At 45.9% G+C, this 21,854-nt stretch overlaps 1 protein-coding gene across 8 annotated transcripts in view; it reads right to left on the reverse strand.

Moving 5' to 3' along the window:
- LOC110500172 (DENN domain-containing protein 5B) overlaps positions 1–21,854 on the reverse strand; it is a 75,581-nt gene that overhangs the window by 38,169 nt on the left and 15,558 nt on the right. For 5 of the 8 annotated variants that reach the window (XM_036957522.1, XM_036957526.1, XM_036957524.1 and 2 more), the window contains one exon: positions 2,931–2,990. The exons of the other annotated variants lie outside the window; for them this stretch is intronic. In XM_036957522.1, coding sequence (XP_036813417.1) covers positions 2,931–2,990 — 60 coding nt within the window. The remainder of the gene's footprint in view (positions 1–2,930; positions 2,991–21,854) is intronic. 8 annotated transcript variants of the gene reach the window in all.

Consider the following 21,854-nt stretch of genomic DNA (forward strand, 5'->3'; position numbering starts at 1 on the left):
CCCAGCCTTTATGCTAGGCTGCTAAAAGCTTCAGTGCTTCAATGCTTTAAATGGGGCAGCAGTGTGTCTAATGGAGTATAAGCAGGACCATGTTGGCTCATGTGTCAGACAGCTGCACTGACTACAACATCAGGTCCACTGAGCAAGGAGCAGCTGGGACCGTGTCATTAGCTTAGTTTAGCTAAGCAGTAATAAGATGTGTGCAATCAAGTCTTATCCATTTCCTTCACTACTGTGTGCCTTCTCTGAAGCTTCCTAGCATGGAATCAGATGACCTAGTTACTACAGACATTGTCTCTTTGTTGGGGTTCAATACCAAAACTAACAAGCCATAATCATGATTGTCCAACTGTTGACTGTTGCTTCCAATCGACTCTGTTTACAAAGAAGTCTCAGTCGGCCATTAAATCTTAGTGCTAATCCAGGCACATTATTTATTTAACTGTGGGTGACTAGGTCTCCAATACTACAGCAACAAAAGGGAGACCAACCCCCACTGATTTCAGACAAGTGAAAAGAACCGTTAGATGGGCCGGGTCGTATCGATCATTATGACCGTTTCCGCGCCTTTTGTTGATACGAGCGAGGTCAGAGGGTCGTGGAAGGATGAGGAGAACGGAGGGAGGAGCAGAGTGATTGTTTTAAATGTGACACAATGAGTGGTCTCCATGGCGAATGCAACTATCTCAGATCAATGTAATGTGTTTTGCAGAGATCGTAAGATGAATAGTCTATCACCATCAGTAAGAACGATTGGAAGGTTACAGTGTTTACAACACAAGCTGTACATGTTGTTGATTTAGTTTGCTGTCGTAGTGGGACAATCTCGTGGACAGTTAGCATTGCAATCTTCTTCTCCTATACTAGTAAACAAGGAAATGACATACACACACAAACGGTTCGTCTCCAGAGTGTGAGGGCTGTGTGGGGGAGGAATGATGCGAGATGGGGACACACTGCTGAGTTAATGTAAGGAGATGGAAGAGTAGAAATGTTAGACAAGCCTTAACCTGCACTGCTTTGACGGATACTGATGGCTGACGTGAGCTAGGGCTTTGGCTAACGCTTTAGGCATTAGTGTTATTGTATCAGTGTGTGTGGGTGTGTGTGTGTGTGTGTGTGTGCGATAAGAGATGAATAATGCCTTGGGAAGTTGACATTTTGGCAGCGTTGGTGAACACTCTCCCACTCTGTCATGTAGAGACTAGAGAAAAAACAAAGGTTACAGCTGGATAACCTCAGTCCTCCAGAGGGATGTCACTCTCTCTCTGTGTGTGTGTGTGTGTGTGTGTTAAATCGCTGAATTTCCAACACTAGACTTTCCAGATATCCTATGCTAAATGGATGGCATGTCTTTAGCATGTAAACACAAAGCCAAGACGTTCATCTGCTGTTAAGCACTCTGCATCTCCTTTGCTCTCGAAATACACACACTATCCTGCCATCTCTTGCCTAGGTGACTTGTGGGTTGCAGTGCCAGTGGGTTAGCTCCTGGTTTCTGTGTCTGTGTGGAGGTGCAGTAATCTGAACTGGCAAATGAAGGATGACTAAACTCTCTTGAGGCCCTTAGCTGAGACAAACAGGAGTGGACAGGACAGAGAGGAGAGGGCCTAAGCCTCTTTCCTCTCTAATGACAATCTCTCTCTCTTACTCATTCTCTCCATCTCGCTTACTCACTCTGTCTCTCAAGTTAAACTAGGACACACACGTGAAATAAGGGAGAGAGAAAGAGAGAGAGAGAGGAGAAAGCCAAACCTCCACTCTCAAAAACAACAGTGAGAGAAGAGAGAAATAGCCTGGTAAAACTCTTCTCTTCTCATAAGAGAAAGAGGAGGAGGATGAAGGTAAAAATAGCCCCCTTCAGAGGAGAGTGACTGATTCAGAATAACAAGCTCTGAGAATCTGACCCACATACAAATGACCGGGGAAGGGTCGACCGGAAGAGAGAGAGCGAGATATATATGGAAAGATAGACATGGAGAGAAGGAGGGTCTGAAAAAGGAGGAGGGCGAGATGAAGGAAGAGGAGACACTATGCAAGTTAGTATCTGAGGGGAGAGAGGGGACACTATGCAAGTTAGTATCTGAGGGGAGAGAGGGGACACTATGCATGTTAGTATCTGAGGGGAGAGAGGGGACACTATGCAAGTTAGTATCTGAGGGGAGAGAGGGGACACTATGCAAGTTAGTATCTGAAGGGAGAGAGGGGTCACTATGCAAGTTAGTATCTGAAGGGAGAGAGGGGTCACTATGCAAGTTAGTATCTGAAGGGAGAGAGGGGTCACTATGCAAGTTAGTATCTGAAGGGAGAGAGGGGTCACTATGCAAGTTAGTATCTGAAGGGAGAGAAGGGACACTATGCAAGTTAGTATCTGAAGGGAGAGAGGGGACACTATGCAAGTTAGTATCTGAAGGGAGAGAGGGGTCACTATGCAAGTTAGTATCTGAAGGGAGAGAAGGGACACTATGCAAGTTAGTATCTGAAGGGAGAGAGGGGACACTATGCAAGTTAGTATAAGAAGGGAGAGAGGGGACACTATGCAAGTTAGTATCTGAAGGGAGAGAGGGGACACTATGCAAGTTAGTATCTGAAGGGAGAGAGGGGTCACTATGCAAGTTAGTATCTGAAGGGAGAGAGGGGACACTATGCAAGTTAGTATAAGAAGGGAGAGAGGGGACACTATGCAAGTTAGTATCTGAAGGGAGAGAAGGGACACTATGCAAGTTAGCATCTGAAGGGAGAGAGGGGACACTATGCAAGTTAGTATAAGAAGGGAGAGAGGGGACACTATGCAAGTTAGTATCTGAAGGGAGAGAGGGGTCACTATGCAAGTTAGTATAAGAAGGGAGAGAGAGGACACTATGCAAGTTAGTATCTGAAGGGAGAGAGAGTTGTACACCCCTACATGGGATTCAGTTGGTGGAGTTTACCTGCGGCTGCTGTATCGGGGTCCCTGCCTTGGCGGTCAGCCTCTAGCCATTGGTACAAAGCTATTGTGGAGGCACATGCAGAAAAGGGACAGAGGAAACAAACAAAAAAACAGCCCATGTCAAAACAAACGCAAACAAAGCACACAAAAGCAAAATGAATCAATGATTAAAGCACAATGAATAAGACAAGCATGAACATGAAACGTAAGTCTGACACATCAAAACAGAACATAGCAACATGGGAAAAAAAACATGGCAAGTCCCAATAGTTTCAAACCGCTTCCTTTCCTTCACGACCACTGATCCGACAACATTTGATAGGTATAAGCAATACATTATCAATCTATCCAGATCGTATATGTATCAGTGGTAGAGAAGGAGAAGAGACACACTGGAGAAGCAGGCGTGTGAGAGTATTGGGGACAGACAGAGTAAATGTATTAGCATGTTGCAGTGACAGTGTGACATGATGGCGCAGAGGGTGCAGTGGCTTATGGCTTATCGTTAGTTAGTGAGCAGCAGGCTGTCTGGCTGCAGGCTGCAGACTGGACCATGTCATTAGGATGACATTCCCTGGCAAAGTCAAAGCAGAAGCAGCATGCCCAAACCCCGGACCTGTGGTGTAGCAGAACTCACAGCTTCAACCAAGCACCACGATACATTTTGTTTCCTGTAGATTTCCTGAACATACCATGACAGACTGACCAGGTGAATCCAGGCGAAAGATATGAACCTTTATTGATGTCACTTGTTAAATCCACTTCCATCAGTGTAGATGTAGTGAATTTAATGGCTTAAAAATCCTTCTTTAACCTTTGAGACAACTAAGACATGGATTGTGTGTGTGTGCCATTCAGAGGGTGAATTGGCAAGACAAAATATTTAAGTGACTTTGAACAGGGTATGGTAGTAGGTGCCAGGCGCACCGGTTTGTGTCAAGAACTGCAATGCTGCTGGATATTTCATGCTCAACAGTTTCCTGTGTGTATCAAGAATGGTCCACCACCCAAAGAACATCCAGCCAACTTAACACAACTGTGGGAAGCATTAGAGTCAACATGGGCCAGCATCCCTGTGGAATACCTTTGACACCTTGTAGAGTCCATGCCCCTGTGAATTCAGGCTGTTCTGAGGGCAAAGAGGGGAGTGCAACTCAATATTAGGAAGGTGTTCCTGTTTGGTATACTCAGTGCACACACTCACACGCCAGAAACGGCACCATCTTGAATCTCACACTAGCAAACATTATCTTGCACAAACATGCCTAAATCATGCATGCACACTGCACAGCCCAGTCTCTCCTATTCCAAGCAGAGTCATTCAGAGCCATTGGTCTGCAGATTAAAGGCCCTAGCTAAGTCATTAAACCTCTCCCAGACGACTGACTGACTAAGCCACAGACCTCTGACTGTCTCTCATGACTAAACAGGTCAATGATCAGAGTGGAGCCACCGGTGTGTGTTTGTGCGTGTGTGTGTTGTCTCTCACTGAAGGGATCAGCCCTGAAAACCGAGCTCTACAAACACACAAGCCCAGGAGACTGAAGGGTCAATATGAGGTCATTATGACACAGCGTCTCTCTCTCTCTCTGCCAGACTTTGATTATAGCACAGCAATACAGCAGCACATTGTGTCCAGTGGCCAGGTGTGTGTGTGCGGGGGCTGTGTAATGACAGACCCTGAGGTTAGCACTTTCTGAACCATACTCCTCCCTGTTGTACAGCTTTATGACAGCAGCACAGGGCTCTGTCAAGTCATTACAGCGGTCACTATCATTACTCCAACCCTGACATGGAGATCACACACACACACTACAGCGTGTACGCATACAGGCAGGCACACGCCAACCGAATACCTCTACATCTAGGTAATATAATGCCAGAACATTTATCATATTTGTAGGCTGCAATCTATGCACTTTCTATCTCTCCCTCCCTCTCCCCCTCTATGTCCTTGTCCTTCTCTGCTGCAGACACATTCTTTATCCCAGTCTCTATTTACAGAATAGTCTGCTTTGTATACAGCTTCAAATCTGTTGTTTTGATATGTCTGTTGAAACTGAACTGGAAGATGATTTATATAGAATGATGCTGATGAACTGGGATAAGAGAAGATAAGAGTCCTCATGGGCACGCGCACACACACACACTGTGAGAAACACACACTACACACTGTGAGAAACATACACACTGTGAGAAACACACACACAGTGAGAAACACACACACACACACACTACACACTGAGAAACACACACACACACAAACACAAAGGGGAGGGCTGTCTGTAACTGATGGTGACCTTCAGGTGTGTGTGTCTGCCAGGCCACTGTGTGTGTCAGTCAGCGCCACACTTTGTGGTATTACATGGGGCAGGGCTCATGCATGCACACTCACAGAAACGTACACACATATACGCAGACAGAGATGCACGCTCACATGGATACACGCTCACCGAAACGTACACACATATATGCAGACAGAGCTGCACGCTCACATGGATACACACTCACAGAAACGTACACACATATACGCAGACAGAGATGCACGCTCACATGGATACACACTCACAGAAACGTACACACATATACGCAGACAGAGATGCACGCTCACGTGGATACACACTCACAGAAACGTAGACATATACGCAGACAGAGATGCACGCTCACGTGGATATACACTCACAGAAACGTACACACATATACGCAGACAGAGATGCACGCTCACATGGATACACACTCACAGAAACGTACACACATATACGCAGACAGAGATGCACGCTCACATGGATACACACTCACAGAAACGTACACACATACGCAGACAGAGATGCTCGCTCACATGGATACACACTTGCAGAAACGTGCGCAGACCAAATTGATCTGTTGTCCCCAATAAAAAGCTAGTTGTGAGTGATTGTAATGATTAGAAATGATATGAGGATCAATGTGCAGCGGTAGTAAGCGGATTACCCATCGGGCTGGAATGGGTTACGGGGTCCTATTGGGATTCTACTGGGAGACCAGGCTCAATGAAAACCAATCCCAATTAGTTGACTGTTTTGTCGTTAGGCTGTTGTTCGACAGAGATTAAGCCGAGCAGTAACACACACACACACACTCCCATCTCAGTGAACTAATCCATTGCGGAGGCCTAGAAAAAGCCAATATGTTTGATCCAAAAATGTGGTAGGAGGCGGCACATGTGACGTGACGTAAATGCGGAGCCTACAGAGGCATGCAGAGGGCAAATCAAGCTCATCGCCATGTGCCTCCAAAATTTTGTAACAATGTGGAGGGCTCTGTATAGCTCCACATGGACATGATTTGTTGACGGTAGGTGGGGGGCGGTACATCCTGTATAAACACAAACTCACGTCCTTGACAACAGCTCTGCAAAGCGCAAGAAGTATGAACGCCCTGACTTCTGCTGAGGCCATAATCACCCTAAATTCTGCATGGCCAATGAAGACGTCAGATTGACCATGCGCCCAGATGCACAATGCACTTCTCTCTCCAGAATGCGCTCTCTCCTGCCAATGTGTGCACATTCCCCATTCCTTCCTTGTGTGAATTGTTCGCATTTGATTGTCAGTATATGTCAATTCCCCCATTACATATATCACCAGTCGTACATTTACATGTCATTTCTAATCTACAACGTTTGTTACTTGGGTTACGGTAATGTATTTTAAGGCATTCAATATTATTATTCCAGTCTACGCGTTCTCATTGTCGGAGTGGACACATTGTTCGCGGGGGAAACATCCTATGCTGCACTTGGTTTATTTCATTCCATGTACGAGTTTTGATTATTTAGTCATTGTCTTGTTTGCAGCGCTGCCATCAATGCTGAGTAAGGATGCGCACACATAGAAGTAGGCCTATAGGCTACCTGGCCTGATTGTACATAGAAGTAGGCCTATAGGCTACCTGGCCTGATTGTACATAGAAGTAGGCCTATAGGCTACCTGGCCTGCGCAGAAATGTAGGCATAGAGATGTGCTCATTTCGGGATCTAAAAGTTTTTCCGATTGGCTTAACGCACCACCACTAACGACCTGTGGAGCTTCTCAGAGTAGTGTTTTCTTCACCTCAAACGGCAAGCAAACTAAGTCTGTTTTTTTACATCCATTGAGAATTACAATAGTTCCTCAATGTATTTGAAACATCTTCCCAGCTCTCTCCCTTTCGATAACCACTCAGCGTGCGATTTATAGCATATTCATTTTTAATGCGGATATTTTCTACCTGCAGGCTGCAATGTTTTTATTTGTTGGCTTTAGGTAGGCTATTTTCACATAGTTGGCAATGGCAATATAAGTTACTTTTTAGGTTTGTATCATTTTCATTTAGATTTGGAGTTTTTTTATTTTAATAAAACCACATGACAATGATTTTGAGATATCAAGACATTATGAATTATAAACATTTGCATATTGTGTGTGTGTGTGTGTGTCCTGTTGCTTCACGTGAGAAATGGAACCGTGACCACAGTTAACAGGATTAAACACCACATGCAGATTCATTTAGACTCACACACCAGATAACAGCTCAGTCGTCCACTACACTGACAATATACACACACGCAGACAAACACAAATGGATAAACTGAGGAGAAAGCCTCAGAAACCTGTCCGTCTGTGACTGAAGCAATAACACAGACAATCCCATAATCACACTCATCCTGCCATCACTCGCACGTACACTTACTCCTGGGAACGAAGAGCTTATTTTATTTCAAAATAGCAGCAACACTTATTCAACTTCACATCAACTACATGTTTTCACAGTTTAATTCCCCTCTTCATTTTCCTCTTCATGCAGTATTTTTTATTTTTGTATTTTTTAAATCAGGAGGCCACAGCTTGTGTGAGATGTCTTAATTTCTTGTTCTTTTTATACTTTTGGATTTTGTGTGTATAGTTATTGTATTGCTAGATATTGCTGCACTGTTGGAGCTAGAGCCATAAAATGAGCACCTGCGATAACATCTGCAAAATGGTGTACGTGACCAATAAACTTTGATTTGGGCTTCTATATTGCACTCTATATCTCCCCTTCTTTCATTCTCTCTCTGTCATTCCCTCCCTCTCTCCTCCCTCTCTCTGTCTCTTGTTCTCTCTCACACACAATTTCTTGTTCTTTCTCTCTCGCGCTCTCCTTTGTTCTTCCACTCTCTCAGACACAAAGGACACAGCACAGATTGAATCACGCACCTGTTCACCAGTGTTTTCCCCTGTTGTTGTTGACGTTGAGCCACCTTGTTTTCCACTATACCTTCATGCCACATGGAGTCACTGAAAGTTACATTTCTCTCTCTTCCTGTGCTCCTATTGTTCATAGAGAAATTGACGCTTGGGACATGAAGTGAAGGTAGTTCAGCAAGCTAACCTCGCACGATGAGTAACCTTGCATGAGCATCAATACAATCCAATCACAATTCACATCTGCTTTATATAGACCGTAAGATAACACCACCCCCCCCACCCCATCTCCCTCCATCCCCCAGTCTCTTACTGGTTATTATACTGTAGTGGTTGGCAGTCTAGAGCTGTCCATCTCTTTAATGTCAGGCAGCTCATCAACTGCTCTGATCCGGGGCTGGGCAGTGTTCATCAGATCTCACTATGGTCCATAAACCTGGGACATTTTGGATGGGAGACCATTACATCACAGCACAAGGCCTGTAAAACAATAACCGTAAAAGTGTATGCGTGTGTGTCTGTTGGGAATCTGCTACCTCAAAGAGCAACCAGCTGAGGAGGAAGATTGCTACTGTTAAATGAAGCGCGCACACACACAGAAAAGTGGAGGACAATAAGTGACAGTATGACCTTTGACACAGAGCGATAAGAAAGGAAAAAACCTGAGATTCATCATTGTGTTCCCCCTGCTGTCAGCGTGACAGGTCGACTGAAGTTCAGAGGTGGGAGGTCAAAGGGGGCAGATAAAGACAGTGAATGTTCCACAACATTCCCGAGGACAGCCTGCGCTTGGTCTCTGCATAGCACACAACAGGGGGAGCTGTGCATGTATCATAAAACACAATCATGATAATCTACTACACTTGAATGTGTAGCAGAGATGCATGGATGTATAATTCAGGAGAACAAAAAAAAAAGACATGGGATATAATACATTGAAATCCTACATCCATTTGAGCTCTGATCAGTCAACGCATGCCAAAAGCCAAAACCAAGCCTTCTACTCTGTGTCTGTTTGACAACGTGTGTACGATATTTGATATTTTGGCCAGTGACAGACAGTGATCAAAGCAGTCCGACCTAGGACTCACGGTAATTTACCGTTAATTAACATCAACGTGTTTAAGGTGCCTTTTGAACATTTACATTTTAAAAATACAAAATAAATCCATTTAATATAGCATTGACCATCACAATAAAACCTATTATTTATTTAGTCATGTTAGGCCTATAAACCTGGGAATGTCTTAGAAATCACTTCGAAAAACATAAGTACTGAATGATGTGACTAATAAGTCACTAATAAAGGAATGCGCTCTGATGGCAAGGCTCTGATGGTAAGGCTCTGATGGCAAGGCTCTGATGGCAAGGCTCTGATGGCAAGGCTCTGATGGCAAGGCTCTGATGGCAAGGCTCTGATGGCAAGGCTCTGACGGCAAGGCTCTGACGGCAAGGCTCTGACGGCAAGGCTCTGACGGCAAGGCTCTGACGGCAAGGCTCTGACGGCAAGGCTCTGACGGCAAGGCTCTGACGGCAAGGCTCTGACGGCAAGGCTCTGACGGCAAGGCTCTGACGGCAAGGCTCTGACGGCAAGGCTCTGACGGCAAGGCTCTGACGGCAAGGCTCTGACGGCAAGGCTCTGACGGCAAGGCTCTGACGGCAAGGCTCTGACGGCAAGGCTCTGACGGCAAGGCTCTGACGGCAAGGCTCTGACGGCAAGGCTCTGACGGCAAGGCTTTGATTGCAAGGCTCTGATGGCAAGGCTCTGATGGTAAGGCTCTGATGGTAAGGCTCTGATGGCAAGGCTCTGATGGCAAGGCTCTGATGGCAAGGCTCTGATGGCAAGGCTCTGATGGTAAGGCTCTGTTGGCAAGGCTCTGACGGCAAGGCTCTGACGGCAAGGCTCTGACGGCAAGGCTCTGACGGCAAGGCTCTGACGGCAAGGCTCTGACGGCAAGGCTCTGACGGCAAGGCTCTGACGGCAAGGCTCTGACGGCAAGGCTCTGATGGCAAGGCTCTGATGGCAAGGCTTTGATTGCAAGGCTCTGATGGCAAGGCTCTGATGGTAAGGCTCTGATGGTAAGGCTCTGATGGCAAGGCTCTGATGGCAAGGCTCTGATGGCAAGGCTCTGATGGCAAGGCTCTGATGGTAAGGCTCTGATGGCAAGGCTCTGATGGCAAGGCTCTGATGGCAAGGCTCTGTTGGCAAGGCTCTGATGGTAAGGCTCTGATGGTAAGGCTCTGATGGTAAGGCTCTGATGGTAAGGCTCTGATGGTAAGGCTCTGATGGTTGCACTTCCAGCAGAGAGAGAGAGACAATTCCATTGCTGCTCTGCTTGTGTAGCAAGAAGGTTAGGAGATAGTTTATCAATGGAAATTGGAATTAAAAGGACAGAATTAAAAGTGAAATGATAAAGAAAGGCTACAACGACCAAAAGCCAACAGGTAGGCTGCTATTTACACTATAATCTGAATGGAGTTGTTGTTATGTGTAGGATAACTGTAGAATGGTGAGAAGTCATTATGGCTAGCCTCAATTAGCCTAGTTAGATAGCTTCTCTCGATTTGAATGAGTCAAGACAGGTAGTACTCTGTAATCAGATGGGATGACAAATAACTAGCAAGAAGTTAGTCTAGCGCGAGTCAACAGAAGTTGCAGTCTCTCCCTCCATCCTGTGTGTTTCTCAGACACACACACACACACACACACACACACGGGGCCTCTACACCCTAACAGCTGCTCGCTCTTTGCCTTTTGAAACAGGACCTCTAACTCCCCTCACCATTTGTCCTCATTCAGAATATTCAAATTCAATCATGAAGGGTTTAGAGAGTGATTATAGGGACACTAGAGCGCTTGGTACCGGGTCATTAACGAGGGCCGTTAGCCAGTTTGGTAGGCTACCCATCAATGCCATTTATTTGCGCCGTTTTGGATTGGGATTACCGTGACCAGCGGTCACAGGGAATTTGTCTGTGGTCATGACTGCTGGTGCGGCGGTAATACGGTCACCGCAACAGCCCTAGTCAGAGCCAGACCCGAATACCTGACAGACAGAACGTGAGCCGACCACAGATCAAGGATTTGGATGGAGTAGTGCAGAGGAGCGCACACAGGTTACCACCTCAAACACTCTCACAACACTCATAACACACTCTCTCCAACACCCTCTCATTCCTTCTCTTTCCTACCTACCTCTCTCTCTCTCTCCAACACCCTCTCATTCCTTCTCTTTCCTACCTACCTCTCTCTCTCCAACACCCTCTCATTCCTTCTCTTTCCTACCTACCTCTCTCTCTCCAACACCCTCTCATTCCTTATCTTTCCTACCTACCTCTCTCTCTCCAACACCCTCTCATTCCTTCTCTTTCCTACCTACCTCTCTCTCTCCAACACCCTCTCCTTCCTTATCTTTCCTACCTACCTCTCTCTCTCCAACACCCTCTCATTCCTTCTCTTTCCTACCTACCTCTCTCTCTCCAACACCCTCTCCTTCCTTATCTTTCCTACCTACCTCTCTCTCTCCAACACCCTCTCATTCCTTCTCTTTCCTACCTACCTCTCTCTCTCCAACACCCTCTCATTCCTTCTCTTTCCTACCTACCTCTCTCTCTCCAACACCCTCTCATTCCTTCTCTTTCCTACCTACCTCTCTCTCTCTCTCTCTCCAACACCCTCTCATTCCTACCTACCTCTCTCTCTCTCCAACACCCTCTCATTCCTTCTCTTTCCTACCTACCTCTCTCCAACACCCTCTCATTCCTACCTACCTCTCTCTCTCTCCAACACCCTCTCATTCCTTCTCTTTTCTACCTACCCCTCTCTCTCTCCAACACCCTCTCATTCCTTCTCTTTCCTACCTACCTCTCTCCAACACCCTCTCATTCCTTCTCTTTCCAACCTACCTCTCTCTCTCTCTCTCTCTCCAACAACCTCTCATTCCTTCTCTTTCCTACCTACCTCTCTCTCTCTCTCCAACACCCTCTCATTCCTTCTCTTTCCAACCTACCTCTCTCTCTCTCTCTCTCCAACACCCTCTCATTCCTTCTCTTTCCTACCTACCTCTCTCTCTCTCTCTCCAACAACCTCTCATTCCTTCTCTTTCCTACCTACCTCTCTCTCTAACAACCTCTCATTCCTTCTCTTTCCTACCTACCTCTCTCTCTAACAACCTCTCATTCCTTCTCTTTCCTACCTACCTCTCTCTCTCTCTCTCTCTCTCCAAAACCCTCTCATTCCTTCTCTTTCCTACCTACCTACCTCTCCCTCTCTCCCACTCTATTCCTTCCCTCCTCTTTCTCCCAACCTCTACCTCTCACATTGTCCCTTCATTATACACATAATTTGCGGTAATTATTTCCATCCATAAACAACTAAATGTAACAGTATAACTTCAGACCGTCCCCTCGCCCATACCCGGGCGCGAACCAGGCACCCTCTGCACACATCAACAACAGTCACCCACGAAGCATCGTTACCCATCGCTCCACAAAAGTCGCGCACCACCGCGCACCAAAAGCCCCTCTGCAAGGGGAAAAACTACTTCAAGGTCTCAGAGCAAGTGACGTCACCGATTGAAACGCTATTTAGCGCGCACCACCGCTAACTAGCTAGCCGTTTCACATCTGTTGCATAAAGCCACACGCACATACTCCCTCATTACGAGGGAGACCCCAGCTCCCCCTTCAGCTTCAGCACCCAAAACACTGGCCAATTACAGCAGCAATCAGCTCATCTATACAATCAGAAAGTCTCATTCACACTCATCACTATGCAGACACACACACACACACACACACAGTGTAGCTCCAGACGGTGATGTATAATACATGCGTTGTGTTCAGCAGGCTGGGCTGCAGGGTGTTCATACGTGCTATACTGAGGGAGACTATAGGAGACAATACATGCAGCTGGGGATGGCAGCCACAGAGAATGACTGAGAGGCTTTGTTGCCATGACAGAGTTGGCGTCTGTTAGATGTGGCTGTAGCCAGTGTGTGTGCGTGTGTGTGTGTGTGTCTGTGTGGCTGTAGCCATAGTGTGTGTGTGTGTGTCTGTCTCTGTGTGTGTGCGGCAATGTCTGTATATGCATGCATGCGTGTGTCATTGGGTTGAATCAGCTCTGTGGGATCGTAGCAGACAGGGTTGCTTTGTGGGTGGTTGACAACCGTCTGTCCCGATCGTCACCCAGCCCTGACAGAGACGGAAGCCAGCACTATGAATGGATAGATGTGACATTCTGCAGTAGGGCCCATCATGACAGACAATCCCATTGGCTTCTAGACTTTAACTTCAAAAAGCTTCTCCATATCAGAGTGTCTCCTGAATACATTATGCCACTATCCTCAGTGAATGAAGCCGGTGAAATGTAGGAACAAAGAATTCAGAGGAAAATATATGAGACATGTACATGTTGTTAAATGAAAAAGATAAAGCTTTAAGTCATGACTTGAGACTAATAAAATGGTATTATTATAGCTAGTAACATTTCATGATTTGGCAAATATTTTCCTTCCCCAGCTAGGAACAGTAACTCAGTGTTAAAAGTTAGCTGTGCTGCCTCCTGCAGTGCTGGCCCTGTTCCCATTGGCCCATTGGGCTTCTGAACACATTCCAGTATGCACTAGACCAGCACCTGTTCAGGCTGGGCCTAGTCAGGACACACACACACACACAGAGATACAAAGACAGGCGAATGAAGCCACACTTTCTCATTCACGATCATGTACAATGCACATACAACTCTTCCCCCATAACCTCCAACCACAGTGCTGGACCCACCAAGACTGTCAGGGCTACAGGGCTGGACCCACCAAACCAAGACTGTCAGTGCTACAGGGCTGGACCCACCAAACCAAGACTGGCAGTGATACAGTGCTGGACCCACCCAACCAAGATTGTCAGTGCTACAGTGCTGGACCCACCCAACCAAGACTGGCAGTGCTCCAGGGCTGGACCCACCAAACCAAGACTGGCAGTGATACAGTGCTGGACCCACCCAACCAAGACTGTCAGTGATACAGTGCTGAACCCACCCAACCAAGACTGTCAGTGCTACACTGCTGAACCCACCCAACCAAGACTGGTAGTGCTACAGTGCTGAACCCACCCAACCAAGAGTGTCAGTGCTACAGTGCTGGACCCACCCAACCAAGACTGGCAGTGATACAGTGCTGGACCCACCCAACCAAGACTGGCAGTGCTACAGGGCTGGACCCACCAAACCAAGACTGGTAGTGCTACAGTGCTGAACCCACCCAACCAAGACTGTCAGTGCTACAGTGCTGAACCCACCCAACCAAGACTGTCAGTGCTACAGTGCTGAACCTACCCAACCAAGACTGTCAGTGCTACAGTGCTGAACCCACCCAACCAAGACTGGCAGTGGTACAGTGTAACCAGCAATAGAGCAGCACCACATCTGTTTCCTGGCAACAAGATAAACGGGTAGAGGGCAGAGTCGCCACCTTGTAGTCTCTTAATTATCATGAATGATCTAAACATGAGGGGTCTTGATGTGCTGGGCCGGATGTGTGTGTGGGAGAGTGTGAGACGGAAGATCAGTGTGTGCATGAATACGTTGATGTGAGTGTACATCTGCTTTCTGCTTGCTTGTTTGTCAGTGGCAGCGTTTGTGTGTTGTCACAATGGTCATGTGTCACAGCCCAGATTAGCCTGGCTCTGATGGCCCTATTCAGCCCTCTATTGATCTGAGTACGGTGCTGTCACCACTCTGTCATTCTCTCAGCCACTGCTTTGTCCCCTCTCTCCATGGGGGGGGAGGAGAAGAGAGGCAGGGAGGGAGGACAGGGGTAACACAGAGGGAAAGAGAAATGCGAGCCCGGGTTAGTGGGAGGAAGGTGAGGAGAAGGCGAGAGAAAAGAAAGGAAGGGGGAAAGGAGTTGGTGTGTGGATGACTCATTTTTATTCAGGCACATGCACCACTCTCCCAGGGGTCCTTCATTGAGCCAGGTTGAGTTATCCCAGCTTAGTGACTCACTGTAACATGATCCTATGACAGGTCAATTAGAAGGTGTTGCTGATCCGTATGCTTAATGTGGAGGTGTAGTTGAGGAAGGGAGTGAGTACAGGTGCAGCTTAATAAAACACTGTTTAGACTATAGGTATAACAATCATCACAAAACAAAGGAAATAACAACCCATTAATCAACACAAGACGCATTTCTACACCCTGTAATAACTGATGGCTCTGAACAAAACAGAGGGGAAAATATGGCACACATGTTTGTGATGTGGGATTTAGGAGGGGGAAAAGGCATCCGCAACAGATCTTTTATCCCTGCTAAGCTGGGTTCACCACAGTGGAACCTGCCCAACATTCTTTCCCCGTGACACAACGGCATCATCACCCCCGTTTGTTAAGGAGAGAAAGGGGAGGGGAGGGAGAGAAAGATGGAGCTTAAAGTATTGGAGAAAAAAAAAAAGATTGATACAGTTACAAATCTGTATATTATTTTTGACGATATATCGTATCGTTTTGACAACGTCACAATATTATTTTGCGCTAGTTTACTGTAGCTGCACCAAAACTAGCTTGTTCTCCATCTTCTTTTTAAATAGGGAGCGAACTGATAAGGTAAAAATCTGTCGTTCTGGTCCTGAGCAAGGCAGTTAACCCACTGTTCCCTGGGCGCCGAAGACGTGGAGGTTGATTACGGCAGCCCCCCGCACCTCCCTGATTCAGAGGAGTTGGGTTAAATGCGGAAGACTCATTTCAGTTCAAGGCATTCAATTGCCCGTCTGACTAGGTCTCCCCCATTCCCAATTCAATTTTTCAATTTCCATGACTGATCAAAACTTGTTTTCTCAAGGCTCCCTGCAACAGACATGGTGAGCAATATGTTTAACACAAAAATCACAGTATTGAATCGCAATACATATAGAATTGGCACCTAAGTTAATGTGATAATATTGTATCGTGAGGCCCCTGGCAATTCCAGCCCTACTGTAAAGGGAGATACAGAACAGAGAAACCTTGACGTTGATACTCCATAGCTCCAACATTGTAATTCATGGTGGTGGCAGCACACAGTTTCAGACACCGATTCTTCCCTTATAAACAAAGTTACGAGACTATTTTGCATAATGACAGGCATGTGACTCTTGCATCATGCCCCAGATGGCAGGTATATGCAACTGGGATTAGGATTTCCCAGCATGCTGTGCAGGGGGTGTGCGTGCATGCTGGCGGCTGTAACACCGTGCGAGGGGCGGGTACAGGCTGTTTCAGGAGTGATAAACGGATATAAACAAAAGTAAAGACACTCCAGGAGGGGTTTAGTACTGCGGGGCAACATCACTGGAGTCTGGAGACACACACACACAGGCAGTCCTGTGTTTGTCAGTGGTGCACTGGGGAGTGAACATGAAGAGAGATGGACAGAAAACGTCTACCCATCCTGGAAGTGGGACCTGATGAAAGGGGGAAACAGACTGACCTGTGGAGAAAACTGTAGTAGGGCGGCTATTAGCTACCTGTCCTAATTATGTTATGAGGGCAGGAGCAACATATAATTAAGGAATTGAATGAGGGCAGTACTGACGGCTGTTTTCATGGTAGCAGTGCAATAACAAGGTGATGAAAACGATGACAATGATGACTGGTCTGACTCAAGTGTCCACCAAGCTGAGTGTATTCAGGTGGCCAGGTGTTCCTCTAGAAGAGTCATCTAGGTTCAGTAGGTTCATGTCGGGTTTATATAAAAATGTTCATGTAGGTTCATCCAAATGTTTATTTCCACAGGGGTAGAAGCCAGCTGCAGTAGAGTACAGCCTGACTGACCCAGCCTCCTGTCGAAAGACAGAGCGAGGTGAAAGGAGAGAGCCTGCCAGGAGGAGAAAACACTGAAGAGGGAGGGCGGAATTGTTGGACTGAGAAATACAGAGCAAGCAAGTGAAATGGCAGATGGAATGTGAAGGGAAAAGGGAGGGAGCGAGAGAGCCTTAGAGGACGAGCACAGAGCAAAAGGAGACCAGAATGAGGGAGTGTGTGGATGAAAATGTCAAAGAGAGGGATAGAGGTAGGGTGAACAAATGAGAGTGAGTGAAAGAGAGAGATAAAGAAGGAAGTGAGAAAACAGCTGTAGAGTTCAGTGTAGTGTACACTAGGGAGAAGTGCCAGCACTCAAACCTCCAGGGGCAAACTCTGCCAGCCTGCCTGACGTTTCCACCACCCCAAAATAACCAGCCACAAACAGCCAGCCACATTCCATATAAACATTTCCCTTCCCTTCAGTTTATCTTTGTCATTATCTTGCCCACGAAAAGCCTAGCAATGCCATTCCTGCAAAATAAACAGTCTTTCTGTCAAAAAACAGGATATACAGTATAATGGCAGACGGGAGGTTTTGAATCAGGTGTAAAGGATTGTTATATTTCTACACCAGTAATCACATGCTAGATTGTTCATGATCACTTTATTTAAATCAAATAACAAATATAACGGTGGTAAAACTGAGGCTGGCAGCACATTTCAATTCCTCAGAGGCAGATTGGCCCTCGGCACTTGAGGAGAGGCAACTGTCATCAGTTAGAGGTGGGGGAGAAAAAGAGAGAGGGGGAAGAAGACCGAGAGAGCGCGGGGGAGAGCGTAGAAGAGCGAGAGGAACTAAACATCTGAAACTCTCTCTCAGTCTCCTTTGATGTCCACAGATAAGGCTTTGGCTTGGTTGGCCCTCAGACTAATTACGGTAGTATTACGGAGCCTTCTGTAGACTAGTTCCTCCCCACAGTGCTGTACACACATCCATGCAGCACGACCATGTAAGAGCCTTCTGTAGGGCTGAGATCACACAAACAGGCACATTGAATCCCAGCGGCGGCCATGTTTGAGCCATTCGTCTCTAAGAGCTGTCCGTGGTCTCAGTGAGCGCTCTGAAGAAAGGAAACTATTTCTTAAAATTACTACACTTGTGCATTGAGAAATATGCGTTTTGTTTGAGTGGCTGTGTGCGCGTGAATGTGTGTGTGCATAAAAGGTCATATGTTGCTGCCTCGATGCTTCCAAAAGGCCAACAACTGACAGCCAACATAAATGACCTACATATAATTAGGCCTAGGCAGAGTGAGAATGGGACTGTAGTGGTGGAGGGGGTGGGGTCTCTCTCTACCGAACAACCCATCCACCCCTACTGCATAATATGCTTAAAAGCCGTTGGTTACCATGACAACCTGTTACGCATCCCGACGCTCTGTGAAGAGACTAATGACCCTGGTTGAAGTGAGGTTACATCATCTCGTTTCAACCCTATAAACGCATTTTAATTGCATCACCCCAATAGAAGCCCCATGGCCACCTCAGAGAGGGGTACCTGTATGTTGAGAGGAGTGGACACATGAGTTGATTGACAACCAAAAGACAATGCTAAGGTAATTTCACGACAAAGGAGAGAGAGAGAGAGAGAAGGGTCACTTTTATTACAGAGAGTGAAAAAGGGTAGATGTGGTATGAGTGAGAAAGGAGAGAGAGTGTGATTGAAATGCCCTTGATGAAGGAGGGAGGGTGAATATGGACAGTTGCATAAGGCCCTCCAGCCCTAGGCCTCATACTGTGGCCTTCAAATGGAAGAATGAAAAGTGAAGGGGAAAAGTGTAGAGATAGAGAGCGACAGAGAGAGCGAGACAAGTGTGTGGGTGGTGGGTAGGGTAAAATCAAATCAAATTGTATTTGTCACATGCGCCGAATACAACAGGTGTAGACCTTACAGTGAAATGCTTACTTAATACAGAGAGAACAGTCTGACTAGGGTGGCTGGAGTCTTTGGCAATTTTTAGGGCGTTCCCTGGTATAGAGGTCCTGTATGGCAGGAAGCTTTGCCCCAGTGATGTACTGGGCCGTACACATTACCCTCTGTAGTGCCTTGCGGTCAGAGGCCGAGCAATTGCCATACCAGGCAGTGATGCAACCAGAAGGCAGATCGCAGCTGTAGAACTTTGAGGACACACGCCAAATATTTTCAGTCTCCTGAGGGGGAATAGGTTTTGTCGTGCCCTCTTCACAACCATCTTGGTATGCTTTGACCATGTTAGTTTGTTGGTGATGTGGACACCAAGGAACTTGAACTCTCAACCTGCTCCACTGTTATTTGCCTCGAAGCGAGCATAGAAGTAGTTTAGCTCGTCTGGTAGGCTCGTGTCACTGGGCAGCTCTCGGCTGTGCTCCCCTTTGTAGTGTGTAAAGGTTTGCAAGCCCTGCCACATCCAACAAGCATCAGAGCTGGTGTAGTACTATTACATCTTAGTCCTGTATTGATGCTTTGCCTGTTTGATGGTTTGCTGGAGGGCATAGCGGGATTTCTTATAAGCTTCCGGGTTAGAGTCCCGCTCCTTGAAAGCGGCAGCTCTAGCCTTTAGCTCAGAGCGGATGCTGCCTGCCAAGTAATAGCTTGAGACTTACTTAGATATCATGCACAAGCTGTTATTTACAAAAATACATAGACCGTCCACACCTTGTCTTACCAGGCGTTCTATCCTGCCGGTACATCCTATAACCGTCCAGCTGTATGTTGATGTTGTCGTCGTTCAGCCACGACTCCTTGAAACATAAGATGTTACAGTTTTTAATGTCCCGTTGGTAGATTCATCTTCCGCATAACTTGTCCATTTTATTCTCCAAAGATTGTACGTTTGCTAGCAGAACGAGGGAAGTGGGGGTTTATTCGATCAACAAACAAATTCTCAGAAGGCAGATCACAGGGATCGGGGCCTGATCACACAGATCACGGGGATCGGGCCTGTTCCCGAGGAAGAAGTGCATCCTTCGCGTCGGACTCGTCAGAGTCATGAAAGGAAACAAAGGACTCTGCTAGTCCGTGGTGAGGAATCGCAGCCATGATGTCTTGAAGTTATTTTCGGTTATAAGAGACGGTAGCGGCAACATTATGTACAAAGTAAAATAATAAAATAAGTTACAAACAACGCAAATCAACGAACAAAAAAACACAATCGGCTGAATTCTTCTCCAGCGACATCTTAGGGTAAATAATTTGTTCACCCCTAAATGTTTATACATACAGACAAAGAATCCCTTGTTTAATGTCAACAGTCCACAACTATCTGGTGATGCTTACTGCTACAGATGGCCAGAGAGGAAACAGAACACTGAGCCCTAACGACACCTGAGAAACTGTGTGTGTATGTGTGTGTGTCTCTCTCTCTAAGGCAACATGCAAATTAACAATCTGTGTGTTCATCTGTTGGCACGGATTGCAGCATCCTGCAACAAGCTGAAATAGCATGCCACTTTACATAGAGCAGCTCTCACAGACTGAGGCCTCAACAGTGGAGTATAAAGACAACATCCACCGTACAACTTGGCTACAGATGGATAAGATGTGAAGGAAAGCTGAGAGAAAAAAAATAGAAAATATATGAGAAAAGAGATTAAATAGTGGTGGATGGATTAAGGCTTTCAGAAATCAGAACCGGAACCAGTTGTAATTCAGCACATCATCCTCCACGAGCCAGCACTACAAGCCACCATCACCATCCTTCACACCAGATAGAGCTGTAAGATAATACAGCTGGACTCCCCCCATAATAACGCCTCTGACACCTTTCATCAATCACCATGGCGTGGAGCTCTGCGTTCACCAAGGCCCCATCAGATCTCATACAACAGTCCATCTGTCTCCATTACAAGCAGGTTGTGAAAACGCGCATTGGTGACAAAAATGTACTTTATGTTATAAAATAGATTTTACCAAGACAAATATGATTATTCCGTAACCTAAAACATCCAATAATAAGCACCGAGCTCTGTTGATATAGCAGTGCCGGTTTCTCGTAAACAACTGTTGAGGATTTCACATTTAGTGGTCGTTGTCTTCGAAGTTGTTTCCAAGGGTCGCAAAATGCTAAATTAGCATGACAAGCTGAATTAAATGTAAAAGGCTTTGAAAATAAAATGATTGGTATATGCTCAGGGCTCCGTTGACATTTAAAATAAAAAACATTAACAATTTCACAGAGTTAAGGTATCTTTCGTGAAAAATCTTTAGAATTAATATGAAACTTGTATATTAAAATATGAAAATACTACATGTCTCCATCTTCCCTCTATATTGTTTTATGTCCTGTGGATTCAGAATTTACCACGTTTTTCATCTAGCCTCCATTGATTAGTGCTTTTTAAAGTCAATTTGTTTTTGGTTCGATATTTTTTTTTTAAAAAGCACGTTTTTTGATTTCTGTTTCAATAATAAAAAAATAAAAAACATTAAATGCATTATTAAATAATGACAAAAAATTATGGAAATTCCAATGCTAAAAATAGTTCAATTGCAATACATTACAATCAACTGCCAAAACATTGAAAATATTCCATTGTCTCGGTCAGGTCCACATCGAGTAGACAGCAATCGAAAAATAGGAAATTACTAAGAATTAATTAAATATTTTGTTTTTATTTAATAACTTGATTGTTTTTTATTCCATCATCATCTCATCTCTGCTCAGGCAGCAGCCAGCCAGCCAGCCAACATTCTCTCTGCTCCCCATACTTCACTGTCTAGTCATCCTATTTAGCTGGGCAAGCCTGCCTAAGCATGCTGCAGAGCTGCCCAACCATCATTTTGCTAGTTTTTCAAAGTAGCTAAGGCATACTTTCACGAACTGTCTCTATCCCTCCCTCTCGTCGTTGTGTTGTGTACTTTTCCTCTCTCATGCGGTCTGTGTGAATTTAACCTAATGTAGCAGGCGTA

Source organism: Oncorhynchus mykiss, chromosome 21 (genome assembly GCF_013265735.2).
Source record: "Oncorhynchus mykiss isolate Arlee chromosome 21, USDA_OmykA_1.1, whole genome shotgun sequence".
In the NCBI taxonomy this organism is placed as follows: domain Eukaryota; kingdom Metazoa; phylum Chordata; class Actinopteri; order Salmoniformes; family Salmonidae; genus Oncorhynchus; species Oncorhynchus mykiss.